At 36.7% G+C, this 12,749-nt stretch overlaps 1 protein-coding gene across 2 annotated transcripts in view; it reads left to right on the plus strand.

Annotated features, from left to right (window-relative positions):
- Positions 1-11,683, plus strand: part of LOC124545019 (NADPH oxidase 4-like) — a 202,776-nt gene extending 191,093 nt beyond the window's left edge. For both annotated transcript variants that reach the window (XM_047123798.1, XM_047123799.1), the window contains exons 15-16: positions 7,955-8,055; positions 11,481-11,683. In XM_047123798.1, the coding sequence (XP_046979754.1) occupies positions 7,955-8,055; positions 11,481-11,598 (219 nt within the window). In that variant the 3' untranslated portion in view covers positions 11,599-11,683. The remainder of the gene's footprint in view (positions 1-7,954; positions 8,056-11,480) is intronic.
- Positions 11,684-12,749: the final 1,066 nt, after the last annotated feature.

Genomic DNA, 12,749 nt, shown 5'->3' on the forward strand with positions numbered 1-12,749 from the left:
CTTCGGTTTCTTCCAAAATTTCCTTCTGATCTGAGAAACCACAAAATCCCTTGTCAGTGTTTGAATCTTCCCTTTCACTTCATATTTCATCTTCAATACTTGGAAATGATAATGCTCCATCATTGTACAGTTCAGTATATTCTTTCCGTTTCTTATTTTGAGTTGAGCATTTGCCATTCAAAAATTAGTCCCTTGATTTCACAACATGTTTCATTTCTAGTATCTAAATCTTTTATCCATTACCATATAGAGAATATCCTATAAGAATGCCATTTTCTGCCTTTGCGGATAACAATGTCTTTGTTTGGGCATGTGAACAAAATCTTTGCATCCTATAACCTGTAAATGTCTCACACTAGGCTTCCTACCTGTTCACAATTCATGAGGCATTTTTTCATTGTTGTGGCTATTTGTAACACAATTTCTTATGTATGCTGCAGTGTACATCAGCTCAGCCCAAGAAATCTTCAGTAAATTACTTTCTAACCACAGTGACCTTACTATATCCATTAATGTTCTGTTGCGGCATTTAGCTGTATTGTTTTGCTGAGATGTGTATGACATTGTTATTTTATGCCAAATTCCTAAGGATTCATAGAATTGACCATTTGCATGAACAGAATTCTAGGCCATTGCCTGTGCAAATTCTCTTCAAGTATTTTATGATTTTGTTTTCCATTTGGATCTTTCATTTCCTAAATTCCTCAAATACTTCATCTTTATTTTTTAAGAAACGCACAAATACGTACCTGTTTGCATCATCCACAATACTCATTAAATATCTGTTGACTCCAAAACTTGGAATATCAATAGGCCCAATGTGATATAAAGAGATCGTTCATTCCTTCAAATCTTGTGGTACAGTTTTCAGAAACAGTCTTCATGTTGATTCACCTGCCAAACAGCCATCACACAGGTTTATTTCACCTTTTTCACAGTCTAATCCCAGAACTGCTTCCTTTTTTATGATGTTGTTTATTAATATAAACGATCTTCCTGCTGAGTTTTAATGAGCACTCTTCCAGGTTCATCATAGATCTTGCAACATTCTTTATTGAAAACAACTTTTCTATGCTTTTTAGTGAGCTGCCCCACAGATAAGATTGCATGGTCAATCTCAGGCACAAGTAGTGTATTATTAGCTATGAATTCCTTGGGCAAACCTTTTTTGTTAATTTTCTTCACCTTAACTGTACCTTTCCCCATGGCTTCTTTTTTCTGCCATTAGCTAAGGTTATAATCCCAGCTCAAATACTTTTATTGACAGCTGAAAAATAATTTTCATTTGGAGCCATGTGATGAGTTACTCTGGAATCCACTATCCAGTTATCACCAATCAATGTAACTGTGCCACAAGTAGCACTGATGCTAATGTGCCTAGTTTCTTTTGTTCTTTTTTTAAATTTCTCTCTTTCAGGACAATTTGTAGATATGTGACAACTTTGTGACAGTTGTAACAAACAAAACTACCTTCTGTGTTGGTTCTTTCTTTGTTTGTTCCTGTCCTTAGTCCCATTCCCTAAGAGGTGTATTTCAGTACTTTTGATTACCAGAACTAGTTTTCAAGAACATTGTGGAGTGTTTATCTTTCTTATATTCATAACATCTAACATCTTCACAAGTAGGCACCTTTAGATTGTAGCATCAGTATCTGGCAGGTTGCACAAAGCTGTAACTACTGCATTCTATTCATCTGGAAGTCAACACAGAATGTTGTTGTTGTTGTAGTCTTCAGTCCTGAGACTGGTTTGATGCAGCTCTCCATGCTACTCTATCCTGTGCAAGCTTCTTCATCTCCCAGTACCTACTGCAGCCTACATCCTTCTGAATCTGCTTAGTGTATTCATCTCTTGGTCTCCTTCTATGATTTTTACCCTCCACACTGCCCTCCAGTACTAAATTGGTGATCCCTCGATACCTCAGAACATGTCCTACCAACTGATCCCTTCTTCTAGTCAAGTTGTGCCACAAACTCCTCTTCTCCCCAATTCTATTCGATACCACCTCATTAGTTATGTGATCTACCCATCTAATCATCAGCATTCTTCTGTAGCACCACATTTCAAAAGCTTCTATTCTCTTCTTGTATAAACTATTTATCGTCCATGTTTCACTTCTATACATGACTACACTCCACACAAATACTTTCAGAAACGACTTCCTGACACTTAAATCAATACTTGATGTTAACAAATTTCTCTTCTTCAGAAATGCTTTTCTTGCCATTGCCAGTCTACATTTTATATCCTCTCTACTTCAACAATCATCAGTTATTTTGCTCCCCAAATAGCAAAACTCCTTTACTCATTTCCTAATCCAATTCCCTCAGCATCACCCGACTTAATTCGACAACATTCCATTATCCTCGTTTTTGCTTTTGTTGATGTTCATCTTATACCCTCCTTTCAAGACACTGTCCATTCCGTTCAACTGCTCTTGCAAGTCCTTTGCTGTCTCTGACAGAATTACAATGTCATCGGCAAACCTCAAAGTTTTTCTTTCTTCTCCATGGATTTTAATGCCTACTCCAAACTTTTCTTTTGTTTCCTTTAATGCTTGCTCAATATACAGATTGAATAGCATCGGGGAGAGGCTACAACCCTGTCTCACTCCCTTCCCAACCACTGCTTCCCTTTCATGTCCCTCAACTCTTATAACTGCCATCTGGTTTCTGTATAAGTTGTAAATAGCCTTTCGCTCCCTGTATTTTACCCCTGCCACTTTCAGAATTTGAAAGAGAGTAGTCCAATCAACATTGTCAAAAGCTTTCTCTAAGTCTACAAATGCTAGACACATAGGTTTGCCTTTCATTAATCTAGCTTCTAAGATAAACTGTAGGGCCAGTATTGCCTCAAGTGTTCCAATATTTCTACGGAATCCAAACTGATCTTCCCCAAGGTCAGCTTCTACCAGTTTTTCCATTCGTCTGTAAAGAATTCGCGTTAGTATTTTGCAGCCGAGACTTATGAAACTGATTGTTCAGTAATTTTCACATCTGTCAACACCTGCTTTCTTTGGGATTGGAATTATTATATTCTTCTTGAAGTCTGAGGGTATTTTGCCTGTGTCACACATTTTGCTCCCCAGATGGTAGAGTTTTGTCAGGACTGGCTCTCCCAAGGCTGTCAGTAGTTCTAAGGGAATGTTGTCTACTCCCGGGGCCTTGTTTCAACTTAGGTTTTTTAGTGCTCTTTCAAACTCTTCACGCAGTATCATATCTCCCATTTCATCTTTATCTACATCCTCTTCCATTTCCATAATATTGCCCTCAAGTACATCACCCTTGTATAGACCCTCTATATACTCCTTCCACATTTCTGCTTTCCCTTCTTTGCTTAGAACTCGGATTCCATCTGAGCTCTTGATATTCATACAAGTGGTTCTCTTTTCTCCAAAGGTCCCTTTAATTTTCCTGTAGGCATTCTATCTTACCCCCCCATGAGATAAGCCTCTACACCCTTACACTTGTCCTCTAGCCATCCCTGCTTAGCCATTTTGCACTTCCTGTTGATCTCATTTTTGAGACGTTTGTATTCCTTTTTGCCTGCTTCACTTACTGCATTTTTGTATTTTCTCCTTTCATCAATTAAATTCAATGTTTCTCCTGTTACCCAAGGATTTCTACTAGCCCTCATCTTTTTACCTACTTGATCCTCTTCTACCTTCACTATTTCATCCCTCAAAGCTACCCATTCTTCTTATACTGTATTTCTTTCCCCCATTCCTGTCAATCATTCCCTTATGCTCCCCCTGAAACTCTGTACAACGTCTGGTTGTGCTAAATCTGCACCTTTTTATTTATTTATTTATTTTGATCGAAAATCAACTGACTACAAAAAAAGGTTTTTTTTTTTTTTTTGTTCCAGTCTTCATTTTTGTCTCCAATGTTCTCCCCTTAGATCTGCTACAGTTTTGTTTATCAGTCCTTAATAATTTTCCATACATTCACAATTCTTCATTTTTAGTGAATATAACTTCTGCCTCAGTTGCACAGTGTGAAATTTGCTACCCCTTGTGGTGAATATTTCTTGAAGTTCTTCCCATACTATTTTTGGATTTGACAAATTTCTTATATGCATTTGTTGCTCGTTGCATATGGGAAGTATAACTTTTGCCAGCTCCTTCCCTTGAAGTGTTGAACATGCCTTTTAATCAACAGCTGACGTACCTTCACCAGGTTCCATCTCACCAGTTTGAATTATAGTCCACAAATCAGAGTCTGTTTGAATCATTTTTATCTGATACAATCAGAAAGCGTAATTCACTCCATTTAATTTCTCAGAAGTGTGTCTGTTCTCCATCACATCTACCCATTTTACTGTTATTTTCTTTTCCCTGAAATCACAAACACAGTCAGAGTCAATTAACATTTTCGAAGTGCAATGCATGAAAATGGTCAGCCTGTATTGGCAGATATTTTGTGTTCACCACATGTGTGAGTTTTATAGATTGGCTAATTGACACTAACACAGTTTTCTATTTTCTCAATTAGCACAACTGGGCCCATAATCATTATTGTAATGAACTAAAACTGTTGTATCACACACATTATATTTATTGAGAGAAGAACTGCTTACAAAACAGTAACAGAGTAACACTACAACAAAACTTTGATTGTCTTTTTAAATAACATCAAAAATAATCCAGACACATTAGAGAAATAGAATGAGTGGCATAAATAAAGAAGCACTTCTCCAACTCTTTATCCCTTAACAGTTAAAAATAAATTAGTTTCCAGGAGTCAGTTTCCTAAATGGATTACATGCTTCAGTTATCATTTCTGCACAGTGTAAGTACTGGGGGATTCAATAGTAATACAACATATTTTTTCTGAATGGTTGGTTTTATTCAGGATTCCAAGACACCATATTACCCTCCCCCCCTCTTGTGGCTACAAAATCCTGTTTTTCAATATAATCTTCATTCAATGAGATGGCCTTACACCACCTTACTTGGAGGGCCTGTATGCCAGCATGGTACCACCCTACTGGTTGACATCAGAACCAACATCTTGCTGCATCAAAAGCCTCCCTGACATCCACATACTGCTGTCCATAAAGTGCATCCTTCATTGGGCCAAACAGATGGATTTCAGAAGGTGCAAGATCTGGGTAGTAGGATTAATGTGGAAGAACAGACCAATGAAATTTTGCAACCTGCTCTCAGAGACCTTGCGTTGTCATGGAGAAGAAGGAGAGTTCATTTGCATTTTTGTGACAACAAACATGTTGAAGTCATTTCTTCAGTTACCTGAGGACAGCACATTGCATTTCAGAGTTGATTACTGCACTGTGAATAGAAATAGAATAACCCCTTCAGGGTCGCAGAAGACCATCACCATGAATTTACCAGCTGAGGGTGCAGCTTCGAACTTATTCTTCGCAGGAGAGGTGGTATGGTGGCACTTCACAACACGGATTGCCATTTTGTTTCCTTTTCAAAGTGATGAACTCATGTTTCATCACCTGTGGCAATGTTTGACAAAAAACTGTCATGATCAGCCTTGTACTGTGCAAGTAATTCTGCACAGATGGTCCTTCGTTGCTCTTTATGGTCTTCTGTTAGGCAGCAAGGATCCTAGCAGGCACATCCCTTTGCGTATCCCAACTGATGGATAAGTGTTCAGCACTCCCAACAGAGATATCCAGTTGAACTGTGAGGTGTCTGTCTGTGTTCCATCAGTCACCTCGAATGAGAATATCCGCACGTTTCAGCACTGCAGTTATCACAGCTATGTGCGGCTGGCCGGCATACATGAGATCAGACAGGTTAGTGTCACTTCATTGCGAGAATGATGGATGCATCACCCAAAACAACTCACTGTATTCTGTTCATTGCCAGTTCTCTGTAGACATTCTGTGAGCACTTATGAAAATCTATGATGTTCTGGTTTCCCAACAAAAAACTGAATGACAGAAAGGCTACATACAGTTGGAACTTCATGAAACCATAGGAGCTGAAGTGCGAATATTCCATGACATCCCACAACAAATTCCACTTTTTTTTTCGACTGAAATTGGCCAGCAAATTGTTTGAAATGCATCCTGTTGTAGTAATAAACCACCAGAGCTGCTTTTTTTATATTTTATTTACCACTACTGGTTTCCAGTGATGATTCACTCTCAAGCAATATGTAAATATAGTCAAGCCTTTATTAATATGTACAATTTTTACTTACATTATAAGATCTTAAATGTCAATTTTCCATTACTGTTTACTTTTATTTTGTCATATTTTAGCATGCACTGTTACAGCATTGATTTATGTGTCAAATTATGATTTGTTAATATTTTTGATGAAAGTTTGTTTATGTTATGCGTAAAATTTAGAACTGCCTTTTTTCTGAATTTTACAAACAATATAAACTGATTTTCATTAAAGATATAAATTGAGTAACAAATAACATCTCTGTCACAGAGATCAATATTGCAACCACAGTCTAACATGTACAGTTGCGAAACTCACTGCTATGAAAAATGTTATCATGTGACAGTTGGTGCAACACTAGCACCCCAAGCAGTGAGAAAGCAGCTGTAAAATTAAAGTTTGTTTTTAATTATTTTTCTAGTTACTTATCAAAATGGGTATTACATTTTTGTGTTCCAAATATTAATAAATTATCAAGCGACATGAATGATTATGAAATATGTATAAAAACAGTTGAATCTCCCTGATTCAGTGAAATAAGTTAAAACTTAATGATTAAGAAATACCTTCCAATGTGTGTATAATTGAAGTTTATTCTGCTGAAAGCAAGAGAATATAATCACATTTTTCATGCATGAAAAGAATACATTTCTCTTGTTTGTTCTTATCATGATATGCACTTTCCTTCTCATGTGGTGACTTTGTTGGGAGCCAGATGTTTTGCAACCTCTTACACTTTACTTGAATCTCTAATAAATAAATGTTTTGTAAATTTAATTACTTTTGCTTCAGAAGCAAATGTGGTGAAGATTAGTGCCATTTGTGGCTCAGATGGAGTAACAATTCTGGAATTGGTTTCTTCTGTGTTGAGAAACAGTTTTATTGTTTCTGTTCTTTTATTATCATGTCTATGTGGTTTTTCCTTCAGTTACAGTTGTGGTAGCTTATCTGATATGTTAAATAATGTAGGTATTGCATTCCATACACGTTTCCTATGTTCCACATTCACTGATTTGACTGGAAAAGTTGTGAAGAAAATATAACATTTTTTAGTAGTTATGTGATACTTTCCTGCAAAATATCAGGTCTTCTGCTTTTTACTAGCAATTTTTTTGTTCGTAAGGAATGTGACGTTCCCCAGCAAATATCTGTAGGTTACAAGAAGATCGTAAATAAACTGTTTTGTAGAGTAGCGATTCACACTTCCTAGGGTCATTAGGGGAAAAAAAAAATGTGGTGCCTTCTTATTGTTATTGCTACAATTTATTGCACTATGGGTGCTCCCATTCGTAAAAGCTATTCTGCAGATCAATATAAACAATTAAGTTCTGCTTTCACTTTCACAAGATCTCACCAAACTCAACAGTATAACTTTTTGGCTCCTTGGTGCACTGATGTCACAGTGGGCAACAAAAAAATGATGGAGTGTCGTGACTATTATGTTAGACTGTGATTGTAACAGTCATGCTCAAATATGACAAAACAAGAGTAGCACATAATTTAAGAATAACATTTATGATCTTATAACATTATTAAAAATTATACCTAAAACCAAAAACTATATAAATATGAGAGTGAGGCATCATTTGAAATCAGTAATGGTGAATTAAATATAAAAGAGCAGCTCTGGCAGATTATTATTACAACAGTATGTGTTCCATATAATTCTGTTTCATCTAGTATCTGTTCCCTTCTCTTTGCATTGCAACATAACAGATTGAATGAGTACAAAGCTAATTTCCTTATTACTTAAGATACTGATTTCAGCATAAATATCGTGGCTGAATATTTTTTTCATTTTTTGCAGGTTGAAATTAGCCAGAAATACAAGGTTTTGTTACACCGACTTCAGAATGGTCGTCCAAAGTGGGGTAGTCTTTTTAAACAATGGAAAAATATGTACAGAAGGTAAGTAAGCAAAGAATTATAGTTTACTTCATTCAATGTTTGCTTTTATTGTGAATTTTGTTCGTTTATTCCGACGAATTGAAGTGAGAAGAACATTTTTTTTTTTTTTTTTTTAATTTTATATTCAAATTGTCCTTTTAAATTTCACACAGGAAACAAATAAAGGCAGTAACACAGTATCTGCTTACCTACTCTCAAACAGAACCAACTGATGTGGAGCTGACAGCCTTTAAAATAAAAATTAAAAAAAAGTTTTATCTCCTCCACTAAACCGTTTAAATAGTTGCTTTGTCGGGAGAAAGGGATAGCATAAACAGAAATAATGAGTAAGATGCACGAGCACTAGAGGGAAGGACGTATTTTTTTCATTCTGTCGGTTGTGAGAGAGACAAGGTGCAAGGAAGTAGCTCAGAAGTTAGTGAGCTAACAGTTAAAATTCATGTTTTCAGAGATGGAAGATGAGAACTTAACTCAAAGTGCACTGTAATGTCCAAGTAGAAACTAAATATTTAGAAATACGGACAAAAAACAAAGAAAAGGTTGAGATGGGAGTCTGAGAATAACATGAGTACAATTGGCTCACATCAAATGCCATCATCCCTTGTTGCTGTCACCCCATGGTGAAAGACTAGTATATGTCTTCTTCAGACCACAATCCAGATTTCATAAAATTTCATGCCTGCCTCATTCCTACTGAAATCTGTATGGCCTCTGTATAGCCTTTCATGGTATCTGCTTGTGGCTGCCAGTACTTGAATCCTATTAAAATGAATGTGGTGGTCTCCTGGCTGCAAAGTATGTTCCGCAACAGCTGATCTGTCAACCTCCCTTCTTCTGCAATTGCCCTTATGTTCTTCCAGTCATTTTTTCACTGTTCTTTTTGTAGTACCCATGGACACCTCCCCACAACTACATGGAATCCTATAAATTCCTGCTTTTTCCAGCAGTAGGTGAGTATCCTTGGCAGGTTTTAGGTGAACTTGTACCCTCCATGTGGGTTTGTTGATTACCATGATGTTCCATTTTCTCAAGATTTTTCCTATGCGGTCAGTAATGTCCTTACTGAATGGCAGGAAAACTTCCGATTTCATTGCTGCTTTGACATTGCCATGATTTCTACATGGTAGTCTTAACACTTTTTTCACCTCTGTGAGTGAATAACCATTCTTGAGTAATGTGTTGGAGAGATGTTTTAATTCTTTGTCAAACAACTCTAGTTTGCAAATTTGCCTCGCTCTATCCGCAAACGTTTTTATATTGCTTCACTTTTGTTGTGAGTGGTGGTTGGAATCCCATGTAGGAAACAGGGTGTGTGGGGGGGGGGGGGGGGGGGTCACTAAAACTGTGTGGTCCAAGCTACCATCTTCTTTCTTGAAAACTAGGACACCATGAAAATTAAATCTTCCACCTGCCTCCTCCTCCATGATAAACTGAATCTCTGGATTGATCTCATTGAGATGTTTGTGAAAATGATCTAGTTCTTCCCTGCCACATGACAACAAAATAAACGTATCAGCCACATACCAGAACCAAATATTCGTTTTCTTGTTCACTGTTTCCAATGCTGCTCCTCAAATTCTTCCATAAATCAGTTTGTTATAAGTGGGCTAAGTGACTCCCTAAGTGGGCTTAAGGACTCCCCACAGTGACACCATCCATCTGTTCACAGAACTCATTGTTCCATTTTAAATATATTGTTGTGAGGCAATATTTAGACAATTCTGTAACATTGGGAGGAAAAATCCAATTCAGCTGTTGCAACACTATGTTGAGTGGAACCACAATGAATAGCGACACCATATCAAAACTAACTAATATGCCCTCTGGCTGTACCACTATGCCATTTAACTTACTGATAAAATGTGCTGAATTCTTGATATATGAATCTGATCGGCCAACATACGGTCGTAATAATATTTTCAAGAACTTGGCAACAGAATATGTGGGCGAAACAATAACGCTCGCTAAAGATTTTAAAGGATCATGTTCTTTGTGCACCTTTTGCAATTGATAAAGTCTTGTTGGAGTGCAAATGAATTGAACTGACTTTTCTGAACACTCTATTCAATAGAGGACTTCTTTATCAACCATGTAACAGTTCTAAGAAATTTGTCAGTAAAGTCTTTACTCAATTTCCTATATGTTTGCAGATAATCTTGCTGTCATGCTAGGTCGTATTCAAGACAACCATTGCATTTCCATTGTGTAGAGCAGGATGCTAGCAGAGATTGAGGGCAGGATGATTATGGAAATGAAGGAGGTAAAGTAAGGACAACTCCCATCTAAGTAGTTCAGAGAGGCTGGTGTTGGGGAGAAGGATCCATATGGCAGGAGTTGTGGAGTAGCCATTGAAATGAGTATGTTGTGCCAGCAGTATGTTCTGTCACTGGTCTGTCAGGTCAGTGCTTGGCCACAGCTGGGAATGGCCATTCTTTCAGGTGGCCAACTAGTTGATGGTCCTACACACATACATTCCACAGAAACTGCAACAGAGCTGGTGTATTACTGAATTGCTTTAACAATTGGCCCCAATGCTGATGGAAAAGAATAATCCTGTGAGAGGACTGGAACAGGATGTGCTGGGTGTATGTATCAGAGAGGTCAGGCACCTGTGTCTTCCAAAATCTTTATTATCTACCCACCAATATGACATGCATGATAAGTAATCACGTTACATGAATCTTAACACTCCAGTGCAGCAGCTGCAGGAACACTGATACAAGTTTCACAAAGGCAACAGTAAACTAACCATTACCATCGCTAAAAGTATCATTATTAACAATACTAAAATTAAAGTTACATCCTACAAATGCGTATGGATAGTACATCCCTCATTTCTAAGCACAATGATAAATAGCCGAAGCTCTGGAAAAGGATATGGTTCATTTATACCAGTCCAGGAGTATAGTGGGTGATGAGGGAGGGTCAGGGGTATGTAAGCATATGACATGGAGAATTCGTCTGTAGACTAAGTTTGGAGATATTTCTCTCTCTCTCTCTCTCTCTCTCTCTCTCACACACACACACACATGTACGTACACACACACACACACACACACACACACACAAACACACACACACACACTAGCTGAAAAAGGACTCATCCAAAAGCTAAAGAAGCTTTCAGTCATGTTTATGTCCCTGCCTTCAACTCAGTGCTTCTGCTCTTAAAATTAAATATTTTTGTATATTCATAACCATTACTATAGTAATATGATGTATCACTGAGTAGTGTTCATTGGTCCCAAATATTCTTTTAAAAACTAGAGAATTTCACAAAAGAAACATGTATGCCTGTGTAAAAAGAAAAAAAATACTCTATTTGTTCAGTTTAATGTAGTCAGGGTTTGTCCCCATTTTCATTAAGATAGCTTACTGTTCTCCTCCTTTATCTAAACATTCTAATCACAATAATTTCTTTACAGGCCAAATGTTGCAGTATTTGCCAGTGGTCCAACATCATTAACAAAAGAAATTAAAAAACATTGTTATAAATGTTCAAAAAATGGCACATCATTCAGGTTCATGCGTGAATCATTTTGAGAATGCAGTTGAAACTGCCAAAAATACCAAAGATAGTGTTTTATTGTTCAAGAATATTTTTTGGAATATTGTATTATATTATTTTGTATTGTCTTTTGTTAAATATATTTGATTTTGTTATAGTTTCTTTCTTTATTCAGACAGATCTGAATAACCTCAAACTGTTGGAAACACTAATAATCATGAAATCAGCAGAAAAATATTCACTGTACAAAATAGTTGGCTTAGTCACTAAAATACTGAAGCAAGACTGAATCATGTTTCAGATGTATGAGATTTATTATTGTGATAATTATTTTAAACTGGGAGCTATAACAAAATCACAGGTTGATTTAGTCAGACAAACCTTCAGTTGTCTGTTTAAGCTATTAAATCCTCTTGGTAGTTTGTTGAGAAAATACAAAAATACTAGATACTGTGCTCATAAATTCATGTATGTCAAATTTCAGCAAAGCTACAATTCTTGATTTTTAAATGCTTTGTTTTACATTTTGCTTCAGTGAATCAGGGTTCAACTGGCAATTATGAGTATACTAAAGTTCAGAACATCAATCACTCAGTCATAATATGCAAACAAATTTTTAATCATTTCCAAACTTAATATTTCATTTTCATGAGAGAGCTTACATTCATAAGTCTCTGTCAGTCTGTGACAGTTCTTCTTCTTTATTTCTTTGTTTGTTGTCCTCAGTGTCAAAGTACTGCATTGTGATACTTGCTGAAAAATGGGGTGTGGAAGTACAACACTAACTAGTTTAAATAATGCAGCCGACATGTGCACAGTTGCATTTCACAGTAGTTTACTTTCACTGTTCACAACCCTCTAATAATTCACAGTTATATATGGCCAGTGCACCATTGTTTTAACTTTCCATCAGCTGCATTAATAGTTTGCAGCCAAACCTCCACATACTGCTACAATAGTTTACTGTTGAACATCTATGAGCAGTAAAAACCTAACCACAAAGTTCAAAAGTCTTGCAGAATATTGCGGTACATATTGAATAGACACTGTCATTGTTTTAACACACACCCTAATTGTGTTATACTTATTTCACAGTTAATTTGATGCATTGATGTTGTTCTAACCAACACAGGTTCTTGTCTGGTCTGAAACTTGGCTGTGGACTGACTGTCTTGGGACCAAAAAT

This window comes from Schistocerca americana, chromosome 8 (assembly GCF_021461395.2).
Source record: "Schistocerca americana isolate TAMUIC-IGC-003095 chromosome 8, iqSchAmer2.1, whole genome shotgun sequence".
In the NCBI taxonomy this organism is placed as follows: Eukaryota; Metazoa; Arthropoda; class Insecta; order Orthoptera; family Acrididae; genus Schistocerca; species Schistocerca americana.